We start from the raw sequence: 17,677 nt of genomic DNA on the forward strand, positions 1-17,677 counted from the left end.
CTGGGGAGCGAAAGCAGAAGATAACCGCAGTGGTAACAACCGGCGTTGTCTGATCTCAAGTGCACTTGGCTGAGATTTGGCTTCAAAGCCTTCAGTGTTGTCAACGTGTGTTCGATTATAGACGCCACCGCAAACCAGTTCTGAGTGCACTCGTCAAATATATGGATGTAGGTTCGTGTCTGAAGAGAATATTAGAGTGGTTAAATAAAAAAAAAAACCAAAAATTCAACCCGGAATCTCTGACACATTTTTTGGTTTTGGCTTCGGGGCAGTTAGTTGTCCAAACTCGAATAAACTCGCCTTTTCATATTTTCGCGTTGGTGCAGTCAGTGTGCAAAAAAAATTTGCACTGAATTTTCCTTCAGATTTTATTAAAGTGTTATATGCTAACTTGGAAAAAAGAATGACTCCAGTACTGTTTCAACATTAAACAAACCTCAATTTCCTCGCTGTCTGCTTTGTTAATGGCAACAGTAATGTGCCAGGACTTTCCTTTTTTGCCAAACCAATTGCGCTGTGTCTCTCTGTAGCCTATTGGTAAGAGCTTCATAGCCCAATCCATAATTAATAACACGCTGCTTTGTGAAAGGGCATCGACTGCAGCGGTCTTTGCAGCATCTTGGTGAACAGGTCGCACAATGTGCGACTTCCATTCTTCAAGTTTTGGTATGGCCGATTGGAGGTCATGCTCGAGTTCCTCCTCTTTCTCCTTGTTGCTATGGAGAGAAAGAGAATGTAAGTAACAACAAAATTCATTGTATATGACGGCATCCTACTATGTGCTGCTAAAATTCAATTTTTGATTTCAACATGTGGGATATACTCATAAAGAAAAGTATCTCCGAGCTGTGCTTTGTGAATTGTTACTCATATTGATTTGACACCTTATCTCAAGATGTGATTATGAGACCTGAATATCCATTATGGCATCCCTCAAGTCACTGCACTGGTCACAGCCGATGCTGTGCTGATGTGAACAGGTTTCACGGTACTCAGCTTCATGGCTACTCAGCGCGTAAACACTGCAATGATCTGCACAGGGCGTCTCACTTGAGATGTGCAGCTTAAAGTCGGTGGACAGATAGCGTTTACCAGCTCGCAGGCGTGACATTTTTCTCTGTCATTTTGAAGGCCTACATCAAGAGGAATACATTGGTTATAAACGCTCGTGTGCCCTTAGCAGCATGTGCAACCCATGAGACGTCAATGATTATAAGTAAAAGGGCAAGTTTTAAGGGGGCCATCTGAGGAATGCAAGTTACGTTACGTTACGTTTTGCTTTTCTTGTTTCCTTTCTTTCTTCTTACATCTTCAACGGCCACTTTTCCATTATCTTCCAAATTCGTTTCGGCTGTGAATACCGAAATAAAACGAACATTTAGAATAAAACTGCAGATGTAGATTCTATAAAAATTGTATTAATAAATGAAAGAAGCACTTGACTCAGCCTAAGCTAACGCTAACCCACACAAGGCTGGAAATCAAGACTGTTTACTAACTTTTCATACTTTTCTTTCACATAGAACTCAAACGTAAGAACCATGGGAAACAATAATCCTCACCCCACCCGTTTTGATTGCACTAAGATATTATCAGCCTGCAAGATCCATTATTTTTGGTGGGACTGTCAGTACAACCATTGTCTGCCTTAACTAAAGGTTGATTACCTTTCAATTGCTTCAGCTTTACTTGTCGCTCTTTCCTTTCTCCCTGATCTCCGAGATTTTCCAGTCTGTAAAAAGCTCTTTTAAGGAAAATAAACTGAACAGGACAGTTTATAAAATGTGACATCAAACCTTCGAGACAGTAAAGTTCCAGAACACCAGTTCCGCCTAAGACTGATGTTGAAGCTGCCAGTCTAGTTAGTCCCAGACCATGTGATCGCACACAGGAGCGTAATGATCGAGAATTTGCATCTAAATGAACGAATCATTTCATCAAAAAACATACAAATCTTCGTCAACTTCGATGTCCATGGCTTTGGCAGAGGTAAGCATACAGTCATTACTTGACTTTTTGCGCCTAAATCTGTGAATATGGTTCGATGGCTTTCATTAAAGGGGGAGTTTAGACAAAGAGAAAGGGAGGGGAGGGGGGGGGGGGGTTGGAAGGAATTGAGAATGAAGGAGAGAAGATCCGTAACTACGTGAACAATTCTTTATGCACTAAATGCTGAGCTGTCAAGCTCGACTGTCAAATTGGGCCTTTTTCTTACGCGAAAAAACAAAGAAAAAAAACAACAACCAAAAAAACCCAAGGGCTACCCAAAAGATAAATGCCATATTTCTCTGTTTTTGTTTTCGTTTTTTTCATCTTCACCTACTTGTGTTCTTTGTCAATTTGCTTGGCGAGAGAAATTCTTTTCCTAATAGAGGACATAAATGACACATCAACTGGAAAGGAGTCTAGCTCGTTTCCTGCAACACGAAATTTGAAAAATAATAAAATCAAGAAAAACAAATCTGAACAAAAAAATGAAAAAAACAAACGAAGGACACGAGAGACTGTAAGTTAACCCTTAAACGCCTATTCATGACTGGCATCTAGTTTCTTCTCACAGCATCACTCCTGAATCAAACATAAAAGGTCACGAGAATAAAGGGAACGACCACCAAACTCTTGATTGTTAAACAAATTCTCCTTGTTGGTTCCAAAAAAATTCATGGAAAATGGTGTGGAGAAAATGCAAACTGATTTTTAAGGGTGTAAAGGGTTAAATTGTAATCGGGCTGAGTAAACTCCTAGATGTACCTTTTCCTCCTAAAATATTGGTTGCGGCTAAAAGAAATATTTATCAGCTAGAGGGGTATCATCTTCGTGCAATGACAAATTTTCTTAACCATTTGATCCATAAGAGTGACCAACTTCTCCTAACGACTGTCACCCCCAAGTAAATATTTCTTAAAGATTATAAATGTATCAAACACAAGATATTGGGTACTTAAAATTAACCTCTAACCTTGTTATCAAATGGGTATCCAATCATTCTGCTGTTAACAAAGCTATCCGTACTCGCATTAGATATGATCTATGGAGGCAATGGTCCTCGAAATGCTCCGAACGCACACGCGAATCTTCTGGAAGAAATGTCCTTCCAATGGCATAAATCCATGAACGTCAATAACTGTTGTATTTTGGCAAGCTAAAAAAGCGAAGCTTGGGATCCTGCTTGGTTTTTAGCCTGACTAGAGCACTCGAACGCTTCGCAATTAGCCATTTTGCTAGGGAAAACCCCAGGATAACCCCAACTACGAAAGAACGGAGCAACCATTACACGTCATCAACCCAAAATGCCTTGCGCACCTAAAAGATGGAGAACGCGGGTAGTTCGAAGTTGCCGTGAAGGCCAGTTTTGAAGGCCGAAAAAATTAACAAGGTTAGAGGTATGATTTTAAGTACCAAATATCTTGAGTTGATACATTTAGAGCCTTTTTAGCAGTATTTGCTTTAGAACTGCAGGTTCCCTTTCAAGTCACGAGAATAGGGGAAATGATCACCAACTAAAGAAGCTCTTGATTGTTACACGAAATCTCCATGTCAACACCTTAAAAAATATATAGAGAACAGTATGCATGGAGAATATGCATACTTACGTTAAGGCGTAAAGATTTATCTGACTAAAAAGGAAATTTAGACGAATGGCACCTTAAACTGAGGGGGATTTGCAAATAACCTTTTAGAGTTTGACTGTTAAAGAGATACGTTGGAAATAATAAAGACACATCACCTCCATTAAGCGTCTTCATAATTTTCTTGTATGATCCCATTTCTTCTGGGCCAACAAGAATGACACTCAGACCTTCCCTGCTTGCTCTAGCTGTCCGTCCACTGCAGTGAATGTAAAGCTGTTAACAAACACAGAGAAAGAATTTAGGAACGCAGGATCACATGAGATGGTTGCGCTAAAGTTAATACTTACATTGTGGTTACATCATTACACAACAGTTCATTATTAAATGAGATACAACTGAGGACGATAAACAATAACAAACTGATCCTTTCATATAAACTGCATTTGGAGAACAGAGTCAATTTTTTTCCTAAATCAAAACTCATTAACTTAAATGAATTATGTTTTGATTTCGATAGGTGAACGTCACACATAAACTCAAATTGGAAACAAAACAAAGATTTAGAAAGTGAAGATTTAGAAATAAGAAAATAAATGCAATAAAATAAATTTAGAGGTAAAAAAAGAATTCAGGCGTCAATGGCGTTCGAACTTTGCTATCAACATTCTGGTTGAGCTTCTCTTACAGTTGAGACTTGTAGCCCACACCTTGGTCAACGCATGGTTGGTTGAAGCAGTGTGACTTCCGAAGCCTTTTGTCAAGGTAGAGTTTCGCGGAGAACGAAAGCACTACCGCCAAAAAGCAATAGCTTCCGTTCCCGCCTGCCGCACAGGCTGACCAACTGCATAAGCTAACTAACCGTACACACATACTTACACGTACTTACATCAAGGTCCTTCGGAACTTAATAGTGACAGCTGGTATGTCCAAACCTCTCGTGGCCACATTTGTAGCCAGAAGTAAGCCACTCGCACTTTGCTTAAATCTAACAGGCAAGAAAAAAATCAGCCAACATTTCATTTGCTGGTGTAAGTCCTATCTAGCTTTAAATATTCTCTGAGGGAGGAGAGGGGCAGGTTCAATCAGTCAAGGCGATCCAGTTATAGTCTATAAATAAAGGAAATTCCATTGGTCGGTCAATTCGTAAACTATACTCACTGTTTTGATGAAAAAAAAAATAATAATAAGATCAGGATGATTCTGATCCAAGGCCACATAGCAAGCATGTCGCCTAGTGTTTTGCGCAAAGCAAGTTGCGGAGTAAAGAACGTGAAAGACGCAACAGGAAAAAAGCACGTTGTCTACAAAATTAGGTTCCTAATTGTTGCTTTGTTTTGTTGAGTTTTTTGTTTGTTTGTTTGTTTGTTTTTTGTTCTGGTTTTTGTTTGTTTCGTTTGTTTCATTGTTTTTTGTATTTTTGTTTTTTTCCATCTCACTCAGTTTTCACCCGGCCTGTCTAAATTCTTTAATCTTTGCCTTTGTTGCATGCAGGCGGGCAGAACCCACGGGTTAAAGTCCAAGAGCCTAAACAAAGAGCCCAGTCTCCTCACACAGTCCATGGTGTTGGAGAAAACAAAAGTACGACCTGGGTACCAGGAAAGGAAATAGTGGAGATAAAGGTCCTAGAAAGAAAATTCAAAATAAATCTGAATGAGGTGATTTTTACAACAACAGTATGTTTTGTAGTTCTCCTTTGATATCACTTGGTACACCTCTGTGGTTCCGTGGATCATGTTTCCCAGACAATGTGGTGTACATGTAGATGCATTTGGCTCAAACCAACAATAAAAAGTAATAAAAATCGTATCCTGGATCTTGAAGAGTTTCGCTTCTTTGTTAGCTCAACCATTACAAACCTCTTCAATTGCACATGAGATCTTTGCTTCTGTCAGGGTTTCTATGGTTCCTCTCTTGTTGGTGACATCGATAATTTTACAACTGTTCTTCTGCAGCCCAACTTTGTCCATCAGCGACACTAAATATGTTACAAAGGCAACAAAGGCAAAGATTAAAGAATTTAGACAGGCTGGGCGAAAACTGAGTGAGTTGGTCATTCTTTGTGCTTTTTCAAGTTGTGTGGATGGTGTGGTAACTGTTTGTTCCAGATTATCCTGAAGATTTAAATCAAAAGAAAATACTATGTAGCTTTTTTTTTTTTCCCCCGTGAGCCAGACTTCTAGAGAAAACCAAAAAGAAGCTTCTGTTCCTAGATATACATAATTGTGCATGTATGGGTAAAGACTGAAAAAATGCATGAGCCCTTGGGACAATGCAGTCTGCTGTCTTCAAAAAATTTAGGACAAACTGCTCTCAAAATGATTTTGATCAATTCCTGTATTTCCATGTAGTTCTTGTGGTGAGTGTTGTTGTTTTGTTGTTGTTTGTTTGTTTGTTTTTTCATTTAAGGTATGACTGGCAGTTATCTTAGTTTTGATTCTCATGTCCAATACACCCAATCTGACTCAGGAGACAAGTCATTCCATTTGAGTCAGGTTGAGGATTATTATTAAGCGTCTTGAAAATCGACTTGTAGTAAGACATTTCCACCCTAAGAGGCACGGTTTATTCAGATTTCCAGTATCACAAGATGAGTTAACCACTAATTAACTTCTGGTGGGTCGATTTGTGAACGACTCAACCCAATTTGGATGTATTGGACAACCCTCAACATTTAATAATTAAAGATAAGTTATAATCAAAAATAAATAAACAAAATAATTTAAAATGATAATTTTTCCCAATTTCTCGTAAAATACAAGGGTAATTTCACCACGTGCTTGAAGTGAATCTTACATTTGTATCTTCTAAATTTAACTATGCGGTATGTTTTAAAGCACTTTAAGCAATTCACCTCCTACAGCGGCCATTCTTTTATTTTCTTCTTCTGAGCTGGTCCACCTGCACCAATTCCTGCTAGCTCTTCTGGATGATAATCTTCCATGACTTCAAGGGACATAAATCCATCCATTTCGCCCGCAAAGAACGAAGGATCGTCCAATTCTAGTGGTTCCCATTTTCGCTTCTTCCCTTTCGAATTCTTCTCTGACACTATGGAGCAATGAACTAGAAACTGAATCTAAAGGTTTTTTTTAAATAACAAACAACCGTTTTGGTTTATCCCTAGAGAATTAATAAAAATACTCTCACTTCGTCCGCCATTATGGATTACCCGCCAGAGAAGGACTGGATAAGAAATTGTACTGCGCGCATATTCAAACGAGAGTCATGCGCTGATTTATTGCTACATGGCTTTTCTCCCTTCGCCGAGTTCACTGAAACCTTTGTGAAACGTGAATGAAAAGACTAACATGGCGGAAGAACACCGTACATTCAAAGAGGAGTGCTCTTATATTGAGCGCTTAAAGAAAACTCGTTTCTTATCAAGAAAGGCTTTGTCCCAAACATGAAGGTAAGTGAACGCGCGCCAAAAATCAGATCGGAAGCTCAACTCCAGCTGAGTAGCGTGCGCGTCAAAATACACGTCTAACGATGTCATACTTGAGAATGTTGATAATAAGCTATGGTCATCGAAATAAATCCCCTTACACCTGCCATATCCGTCAAAGTAATTTCCTTCTTTGAAATAAGTTTTGTCACAAGGAAAATTGTTTCTGGGACAACTGGGCCCAGGAACCTATTCTGCCCTTCGTTATGATCAAATCCCCGTCCCCTGCCCCCCTCCACGTCTCTCATGTCAGAACTATTTTCTTTTGTTTGTTTGTTTGTCTCAATCAGTAAATTCACGAACTACAGTCAAACCTGTCTTAGGTGGCACCGTATTGAGCACTTGCTCTGTAGTAGACGCCATATTCCCGTGGGTGACTGCTTAATACAAGGTTGACTGAACTGGACAAATAAATTTTGTCCTCACTTCCTCCATCAAACCCAGATTATATCCATTATTGTCCCCATCCCCCCTAATTTCTATCCTTTTCCCCTAGTTGCAGACTGTGGTGTTTTGCTGGAAATTGTTGATGCAAGAATGTCCTAATAAGTACTAGATTAGGCAGGGCGTGAAATTGCGCCTAATACAGGCGCCAATGCGACTAAATTTTTCACTTTGGCGACCAAATCCTGGAAATTAGTTGCCAAATTGGCGACCAGAATGTTTCATCATAACCTTACCAAGAGATATAGTGAATTAAAAAGATTTGCAAAGTTAAAACCGCAGCAAACTTCCTCGTTAAGTTTGTTTCCAAAACGCAACACAAACATCTCGATCGATAACTAGAGGCCATCTTGGATTTAGGTGAGCTTTAAAGTTGTATATCGTCCATCCTAGTGTCCACTTTGTAGCACGTTAAAGATCTTTTCCCAAATTTAATTTTGGAGGGTCTATCGAGAACGCCAACAGCTTAAAAAAAAGGTTTTGTTTGTCTTTAAAAATGGCGACCAACTTTTTTCCACTTGGCTACCACTTTGAAGAATTTAGGAGCCAAGTGGCTATCGGAAAAAAAAATTAATTTCATGCTCTGTAGTTAGAAAGAAGTAGTCAGCTTTAGGGCTTTCAAATTCTGATTAGGTATTGTTTCATGATTCTTGTTCTATTATTTTATGTCAGTGCTACTAGATTTGATCAAGTAAATTTGCTGGCTATTTTAGAATTTCATCTCTCTGCAGCCAAGAAAAAAAATCTCGCATGTCACAATTTACTTCAAAAAAAGTACTATCTGGTCCTATCTGCTGTCTGGTGCATTGTTGAAAGCACTTAGCACATATTTCCTTTAATTTCATTAATTGAGTTCGTGTGCCGCTGCAAGTGTCAAGTAGCACAGCGTATGCACAAACAGTGTAGTGTTGTGTGAAATGGCTCAGTGTAATTTTGAATGGTACAGTGTACATATAAACAGTGTAGCGTTGCGTGAGATGGCACAGCGTAATGTCGAATGGTACAGCGTACACACAAATGGTGTGGCATTACATGAAATGGCTCAGTGTAATGTTGAATGGTATAGACACACAAATGATGTAGCATTGCGTGAAATGGCTGTTGTTATCAGTATCTGTTGTCTACATTGGCAGTAGAAAACAGACAAACAGAGGAGTTTCTTGATCACAGTGCAAATTTCAGGAAGATAAAAATTACCTTATAATCGAAAAAATATGTGCAAAAGACATTATAGTTAGCTAAAACAATTCTACTGTATAAAATAGTGGGAAATATTTGTTCCTGTGTTACACAAAAACTAGCAACTGTACAGTGCAGAACCCAGCTAGTCTTGAACTCTCGAGGGAAGCAACAATTTGCTCATACAGCTGGGAGTTGAGATAGTGGGGTAAATTTGTCTGTAAAACAGGAACAAGGGATGCTGCTCTTTGTTTGAGATAGGGAGTTTGAGATAGCTGAGTTCGAGATAGCCGATAGTAAATGACTGAGAAAAGCAGGGCAAATCCAAGGGAAATGGGTTTGAGTTCAAGATAGCAGGGTTCAACTGGACTATATTTACCTGTGTATAATACACACTTTTTTCTATAAAAATAACCATCAAAATCACAGTGTATTATACACAGATTCTATTGTTTATCAAGCAGGCCCTAATTTGCATACGTTAAAAAGACAACAAAGAAAGAAACAAAAGCCTAGTAGTAACTGGTCTTTATTAGCCCGAGTTAAATAATCTACCAATGAAAAATTTTCAATTTTGATCCACAAACCAATGGTGCCTAACCTTGAAGGTATCTCACAGCATTCGCAGCAAACGGTCACCAAATAAAGTATTAATGTGTCACAACAATGCAATTTTTTAGATACACATTTACTTTGTTATTATTAGTAATAATTATTTTGCAAGGTGCAATTCCCAAGCGGCAGTTGTGACAGATTCTCTTGTGTCCATCTATCTACCTACCTATCTATCTATCTATCAGGTTCCAAGGGGACACTCTCCTTTCACAATGGCACATGGCAGTTAACGCAATAATTGGGGAGGAGGATTGGAGAACAGCATATTTTGTGAGTACAACATATATTCTACTGTTATTTCAGGCTGTTCAAATATAGGTTATTTGTCACCTAGCAATGTAAACATTAATAAGAACCATATTTACATAATTCAGCCATTGGATAGCCCTTTTGTATACCTTTTTCCTGCAAAGAGATGGTGGTGCCAATCAAGTGTTCAGTTGCAAGTTCATGCTTTTCTTTGTCATTTTTTTTGAAAACACAGCAAATCATTTCCATTTGAATTCCATATAATATTAAAGATACATGTCTGCCCCAGCTATGTATGCCCTTAAAACATATATTTAATTTACTGTCGTTCATTTGACAATCTCTCCTATGGGAAACCAGGGCTAAAAATTGGCAGTTGCATGGTTGCCAGTGGCAAGTTAAAACTGACCAGGGCCACCAAAAGTCAAGGGTTGAATGCCCAGTGTGCGACTATGCTACAGAATTTCATAACGTTGCAATGTAAATTATTCGAAGTACAAAGTTAAAAATAAAACTCAATATGTAGTTCAATTGGACTACCCTTCTCTTCATTTCTTTACCTTGACTCTAAGATTATCCATTTTAGTTAATTTTTAGTTCTAAAGTTGAAATTCTGAACTGTTTTAACAGTGATTTCACAAGCAATCCACATTCACAATATCTAGACACCATTTTGATTTTGACTGCCATGTGACTTTAGAAATACCCAGAGTTCTGTGCGGGATGGTTTCAAAGTACATGTTTCTGCTTTGAGGAAGAATTTGTTGATAGGCTTATCCAGAAATACCTGTAACCACAGTCACTGCATGCAAGAATGTCTTAAAAAAAAACCCCAGCTTTTTCTACAATGATTTTTACAACAAGTGCAAATAAATTCTTGAAGTTACTTTATGGCAGTTTACATTATTTACTTAAATAAATAAAAACACTTAATACCTCTAATAGTTTTCTATTATTTAAGTTTTTCATTTTAAACTAGAGGAAACTGAGGGTTACTTCATTTTGGGATGGGCCACTAACCTAACTAAAATTGCAATATGAATAGTATAACTGAATACCTATCAGTTAGTTTGAATTAAAGGTCCAACTTATTACAGTACAACTATAAACAAAAAATGACAATTATGACTTTGTTTAACTCAGGACATTTTTTTGTAGTTTCTATAATCTTGTTCAAGTAAAATTAATTGCTTGGCCAAAATTTGGGGGATTGGGACTAGTTTACCCTGAGAATAACCAATGGAGGTTCAGTGTGGCAGGAAATGAGCTTCCTGCAGGGCGTGAAATTAATTTTTTTTTTCCTGATAGCCACTTGGCTCCTAAATTTTTCAAAGTGGTAGCCAATTCAAAAAAAGTTAGTCGCCATTTCTAAAGACAAATAAAACCTTTTTTTAATGCTGTCAGCATTCTAGATAGACCCTCCAAAATTAAGATAGGAAAAAGATCTTTAACGCGCTACAAATTGGACACCAGATTGTCCAACTTAATTCACTTTATCTCTAAGTAAGGTTATGATGAAGCATTCTAGTCGCCAATTTGGCAACTAATTTTCAGGATTTGGTCGCCAAAGTGAAAAATTTAGTCACAGTGGTGCCTGTATTGGGCGCAATTTCATGCCCTGTCCTGGAATCTCCATGCCCCAGAATATCATACAAAGTGTGTTTTGATGTAAGACTTGAACTTTGTAAAATGTTTCCATTGTTAGCATTGGGTGGAATTTTTTGCTGTCTCCACAACATGTGTGCACTTGCATAATGGCAATTGTCACAAGAAAATACCAAATGCTTCTACACTGCATGACCCTGTATGCATTATAGATATGTTGGTCTAAAAGAACATAAATATAGAGATTTTAAAAGTATTTCACTTTCAGAGGAATTTTGAATTATAATTATTTGTTGCATCAAATATTGTGGTTTCTTTGATGTCATCTCTGCAACCGTTTGACACTCCAAAGTTTCTGTTATTTCTGAATAAAAAAATTGAAAGAATTCTTAGAACTTCTGACTTATGACAGAAGCTATGTTGTGGTATAGGGAAAAGTTTTGAGTCCATCAGAAAATGTGTGGTTCCAGAAAATGCCCATACTCCCCCCACAGAAGGGATGGGAAATTCCTGGGGGTGGAGGGGGGGGGGTCTCAAAGGTCAAAACTTTTAGGAAATGTATGAAGTGTACATGTAATTGGCATTTTCAGGGGCATGGAGAGGGGGAGTCTTAGGATAAATCCCTTCCATGGGAATGGTATGGATAATTTATGGAACTACACAATATGAAATTTTGGACATTATTTCCATTGCAGAGACAACACTTACCAGAGCATTACTGCCCCAAACATCTGAATATTTTTTTCAATGCAAGAATAGAAAGAGAAAAGTGATCTCAACATGAGCTCAACATAATACAATAGCTGAGATGCTATTACATATTCATTATACACCAGAAAATTTCAACATCTTGAATACAAAGTTTCAGTTGCTAATTCTTGGTAGATATTATTCTTTAATAAAATCAGTTTTAGATGTTATGGCAGAAAAGTTTTCTTTTAAAGTACAACTGTAAACAAAAAATGACAATTATATGGCTTTGTGTGGTTGTGGTTTCCATGATCTAGTTCAAGTAAAATCGATTGCTTGGCCAAAATTTGGGGGATTGGGACTAGTTTACTCTGAGAATAACCAATGGAGGTTCAGTGTGACAGGAAATGTGCATCCTGGAATCTCCATGCCCCAGAATATCATATAAAGTGTGTTTTGTTGTAAGACTTGAACTTTATAAAATATTTCCATTGTTAGCAGTGGGTGGAATTTTTTGCCATCTCCACAACATGTGTGCACTTGCATAATGGCAATTGTCACAAGAAAATACCAAATGCTTCTACACCGCATGACCCTGTATGCATTATAGATATGTTGGTCTAAAAGAACATAAATATAGAGATTTTAAAAGCATTTCACATTCAGAGGAATTTTGAATTAAATTTGTTGCATCAAATATTGTGGTTTCTCTGATGTCTTCTCTGCAAGGGTCAGGTACAATTTTGAGCAATGTAAAATACTTGTGTGTACACCTTCTTCTGGTAAACACAATAAGAGATAAATTGAAGACATGAAATTTTGATTTCACCTAGTATGGCATAAAATATATCTCTAAATGTCATCTCCGCAACAGACAAAATACTGAGGAATGACCCTTAATTTGAATAATTAACTGAGTCTGAACTGTGTGCAGTCAAACCTCTATTAAAGTGTCTATCACCCTTAAATAGATATTTTCAGAATCAACTCTATGCACATTAGTTAGTTAATGTTGTTAATGTTGCTGTTGTTTGTTGTTAAATGGTGAAATATTTCTTGTTTTTGAATTTACAAAATGCTAATTAGATGATGTCAACCTGGGAATTTGCCATTGTTTCTATGCCAATTTACAATGTGCAGTATACAGCTTGAGGATAATTAATTTGATGAATACAAAAAATAAACTGTGGATAGTCAATTGATTGGTAAAAAATATTACTTGGAGGTGAAACAAGTAGTTGTATAATAAATGATTCCCATGTTGACGTCATTAATTAGCATTTTGTAAATTCAAATCTATATAGCTCAATAACGCGACGTTCAAAACAAATATTCCACCATTTAACTGTTCAATGTGTGTAGACTTGATTCTGAAAATGTAATTGTATTTAAGGGTGGCAGGCACTTTTAGTGGCCATACTTTAATCAGTTACAGCCACCAACTATAACAGTCATTGTTTAATTCTAGAACTGGAGTGTCATGGCAGCAACTTCCAGACATGGTCTGTTCTCGTTATTCAGTGGTGACAAACCTCTTCTCAGTTGCCATGATTTAAATATTGTGTATTGTGTCAACCCAGAAGAATCAGTGGGCAGAGCCTTATTCAAACAAATCATGGTGAGTTTGTTGTACTTAGTGAGCACCCAACTATTCATTTCAGTAAAGCTGTTCAGATGGCGTATGACAGCTAAAATTTGTGTTAGTGGTTTCTATGCTTTGCATTGTTTAATTTGAAGGGGTGAGTGGAATAAAGCCGTGAGTGACTTCTGATCAACTGCTAGATTCTCCTTCCAGTTTATATTGTATATGCTCGTGTAACGAAGGGAGAATTTGGCTATAAATCAGGAGTCACCTAGGGCCTTATTCCAAACATTATTTTGAATAAGGCCCTAAGTGACTCCTGATCTGAAGCCAAATTGTTACATGAGCATATACAAGACAAACTGGAAGGAGAATCTAGCAGTTGATCAGAAGTCACTTAGGGCTTTATTCCAATCACCCCTTCATTTCGCACCGTAAAATTTTCGAACACTACAAACACATGAAATTTGCCAAATTTTCGGTCATTTTTACTAAAAAAAGGTCACTTAGAAAATTTTGGACAGCAATTTTCAGCTGGCATTTTTCGGAAAAATCACATTTTATTCCAAAGAATTTTCGGCTAAGTAAATTTTCAGCTAGAACATGTGAACAGGTAATATTTTTTCTAACGATCTGTAGGTTTGGATATGTTTGATAAATACATGTGGCGCAATAATTTTCCCATGTACAGTACCGACAAGAACTATCCCCCACTAAAACTGCACCAAAAGCAGACCTGAGCAGAACATACTTTCTGAAGTGAACCCAACCAAACTTCAAGCCCATATATAAGCTATATAGGTATGTGCCGCCTAATAGGGTCGGGTTTTTGAGCCTCTGGATCCATAAATAGGGTGTCTTATTCGCGATTCTGGGTCTGCTCATGTTTGCACTGATGTTTGCATGTGAAGTGGGGGTTAGTTCTAGTCGGTACTATAACTGCAACGACAATCCAATCGGAGGGTTCAATCGACGGTGAGGAAAGAGGCCTCACTACTCTATGTACAGTACCGCTCGCGTATACGTTAGCTGCGCAGGCGAATTTCATACGCTCCGACGCAGGATAGTCAGACGCGTATATACGATTTTTTTGCACGCTCCGTCGAAAAAAATGCGCGATTCATGTGCCTTTGTTATTCAGTGCTATAAGTTTCCTTTGTATTTCATTGTTGTATGAAACAAAGGACTTCTAAGTTTGAAAAAGCGGTGAGTAGACAACGGAAAATTTACATAATGAAATAAAAGCTATCGTGTTACACTCTCGAATGTCGCGTCGCTTCGCGAATTTTTCGGGTAACGAGTAGTAGCAGTAGATTGATGTTAAGCCTTCTGATCACCAACTACATTTATGATTTGTAACGTTCATATTTGTCATATTACAGGATATCCAAACTGAGCAGGAATTGTCCCCGGGCCACCGACGTGCTGGCACACATTGGCTATATTCCTCGAACAGTCATTCAGTACGCTAAGTACCTTCTAAGAGGCAACAGTAACGTTGAACTTTTCATGGTCAAGGCAATTACTAATATTCTACAAGTACTAGAAGACGAAGCACTGTAGATTCCTGATAGGTGCAAACGTGTGCGCATCAGGTCACTAGCGATGATAAGTACTTGCAAGGCTAGTGGTATGTTTGAAATGAGGTGGTCACCATCAACCTTTTCCTGGTCTTGTTTGAAACCACCAGGATTCGATTTGAAAGAAGTGTCTGTCGTTAGCCTTCTGGTTGAAGAAGCTGTTGTGCAGTTTACGTTGGAAAATTCTAATTATTTGTTGGATGTAGTAAGTATTGATTTTTTTTTACTCTGGCGATCAAATCCTGGGGTGGGGGGCCGATACTGAACTGACAGGGGGGCTCGGCCGTACCATTTTGTGTGTAAAATTCCAGATATGGTACTATTTAGGGGGGCTGTTGAAAAAAACAATTTTATAATTAACTTGGTACCATTTAGGGTGTCAATTGATTACTAATTGGAATCTGGTTATCGGTTACCGATTTCAGACTTTCAGTTACCAGTTACCGATTTCAGACTTTCAGTTACAGGTTACCGATTCCCCGTTTGGTAAACAAACAACATTTTTTCCATGCAAAACATTATAGTAAATGTGCTCGACTAGTACCTCGTCTATTAACAACAAATTAAGCGCTAGAATGAGCAGACAACCAAAACATGTCGAATTCTTCATGACACATCTGAAATGGGTAACCGATAACCAGATGCCAATAAGTCAGTCAACTGATTTGTCATGTAAAGCAGAGTACAAAAATATCATTCTCGATCAGCTTTTCAGTCAACCTACAGTGCCTTTTAGGGGTCATTTTTAGGGCCACAGCGGAGCCCCCCAAGTGTCAGTTCAGTATGAGAGCCGAACTCCCCCCCAACCCCACCCCGCCCCACGGGAAACAAATCTGCAGGTTTATAAGCTGGTTAACCGCGGTCAAACGAGAGAAATTTGCCAAGGTTAAGCAAAGTACTTAAAGGTTAAGGTAGTCGTTTTCACTGTTTATTAAAGTTTAATATATTGCCAACATATTTACCAAAATTTACCAAACGTTTTGAAAGTTTACCAAAAAAGTTCTAAATACTGTGAACCGCAGAATCGTCGACGCCATTTGTCATCATAATTTGGATCAGGCGCAAAGAGTTTTGGTCAGTTTTCCACGGAAAAAAGCTCATCATTTTGAGAAAAATTAAAAGATAACGTGAACTAATTTTTTTACTCATCCTTGCTTACATTAAATAAAATCTCACTGAATAAAACGAAAACCGCGTAGGACGTTTGACCGCGGTGGACTAGGCTTGATACATCCCTGCGTTTGGTAAATGAAAGAAATAATTATGGCTTCATTTACCATTCATTCAGCGTGTCACGCCCCAAAGCATAAAGTATAATGAGGCTCCATCTCTTCATCAGGTGGATACCATAAAAGGCCTATCTGCAGGGAGACCTGGCAACTTAGTCGGCAAATATTGGGAGAAGCTGATATTTAGCAATCTCAAGGAATGTGTGAAAAATGAGTATTCCTTCAAGGAAGAGGCATGTGGTTCCACTGCTGCTAGCTCCTACTTAAATTTGTGTGGACATCAAAGCAAAACAGATGCGAGAAAATCGATAGAACAGATAATTAGAGATAGATATAGTGCAATGATAGTCCATTGTCCTAATACCAGCGCCTTTGACTTTGTCATCGTTGATAAATGCAACAAAATTCATGCCATTCAGGTAACCGTTCAAACCGCTGCGAAGAAATGTAACGACAGTGACTTTTTCAAGACTGAAATTATTCATTTTACGTATTTACTAGCGCCTTATAAGGTCGACGTCAACGCTATTAAATTGAAATCAAAGTTATATGATGCATATATGCCTAACTCAGAAATAATTGAGTACTTATTGAGTAATCGATCTTTGTTTATGCAAAGTTTCAAAACTTTTCTATAAGTCCCAAACTACCTTAAAATATATGCATTAATATATATAGTAATAAGACTATTATATATTACTTACGCGCATATAACGAGACGAGATTATACAAACAATGACATGTGTCAAGAACTACAAAAGTAGTTAAAATTTTCTACCGCCATAGCGAACAAAACAAAACGAGGTCTGAATTGCCCTTCTTCATAATGACGTCACATCAAAACAATCTATTGTTTAAACGCAAAGAATCATGGTCGCGGGAGGGGGACAAAACAGCAACAACACAAAAAAATTGATATAAAATTCGTTTTATAGAACAAAGAAAAGCGGTGACAGCCATCAAGTGCAATAAATATTGCTTATTAAACATTAGTGCATCTCATATTTTAGTACCAGGCCATTTGAGTTCAAACTTTTCTTACCAGAGCGAGTTTTAAACGAATTTCTATCGTTCTAGACGATTCTGTCCCCCTCATAAACAAGCCCTGACGTCATCATGAATAAGAGCAATTAAAAACATTAAACGGAATATTTATTGGACGCTAAAAAAATTGACAGTGAAATGAAGAACTTTCTTAATTAAGCATTGTAATAAAGCATTTGTAGCATAGATTTCTTAATTCCAAAAAAATATCCATCCCACTCCCGCCCTCACGGATGGATTTTTTTTCATACAGCCCTTTGGAAACAACTTTTATAGATTAGAGAGTTACTCTAAACCTCACCCTGAATGGATAATTTGGGAGGGGAAGCTCTTGGTCTTTTGAGTTCCTGTTTGTAATTTTCATAATAAAAAAAATCCAGCGACCCTCTAATACACGAACTACTTTTCATGTCATACACTTAAAGGCATAAATAAAGAATTCG

The 17,677-nt window shown here is 37.8% G+C and overlaps 1 protein-coding gene and 1 long non-coding RNA gene across 9 annotated transcripts in view; one reads left to right on the top strand and one right to left on the bottom strand.

The window, feature by feature from the left end:
- LOC131795358 (uncharacterized) overlaps window positions 1–17,677 on the bottom strand; it is a 37,556-nt gene that overhangs the window by 1,923 nt on the left and 17,956 nt on the right. The window contains exons 1-10 of one of the 8 annotated variants that reach the window (XM_066174430.1): window positions 6,424–6,729; window positions 5,429–5,547; window positions 5,123–5,194; window positions 4,459–4,557; window positions 3,728–3,845; window positions 2,324–2,417; window positions 1,668–1,916; window positions 1,273–1,351; window positions 437–716; window positions 1–179 (exon numbers count right to left, since the gene is read on the bottom strand). The exon at window positions 1–179 is cut by the window's left edge and continues 1,923 nt beyond it. In XM_066174430.1, the coding sequence (XP_066030527.1) occupies window positions 1–179; window positions 437–716; window positions 1,273–1,351; window positions 1,668–1,916; window positions 2,324–2,390 (854 nt within the window). In that variant the 5' untranslated portion in view covers window positions 2,391–2,417; window positions 3,728–3,845; window positions 4,459–4,557; ... (1 more) ...; window positions 5,429–5,547; window positions 6,424–6,729. Of the gene's footprint in view, window positions 180–436; window positions 717–1,272; window positions 1,352–1,667; window positions 1,917–2,323; window positions 2,418–3,727; window positions 3,846–4,448; window positions 5,195–5,428; window positions 5,548–6,423; window positions 6,730–17,677 lie in introns of those variants that run through there. The other 7 variants (XM_066174429.1, XM_066174431.1, XM_066174427.1 and 4 more) reach the window with 7 other exon arrangements.
- On the top strand, window positions 6,967–17,633 carry LOC131786805 (uncharacterized). Its single transcript, XR_010719140.1, has 5 exons — window positions 6,967–6,981; window positions 9,441–9,525; window positions 13,268–13,417; window positions 14,764–15,166; window positions 16,301–17,633. It is a non-coding gene; the product is annotated as an uncharacterized lncRNA (long non-coding RNA).

Source organism: Pocillopora verrucosa, chromosome 11 (assembly GCF_036669915.1).
Source record: "Pocillopora verrucosa isolate sample1 chromosome 11, ASM3666991v2, whole genome shotgun sequence".
In the NCBI taxonomy this organism is placed as follows: Eukaryota; Metazoa; Cnidaria; class Anthozoa; order Scleractinia; family Pocilloporidae; genus Pocillopora; species Pocillopora verrucosa.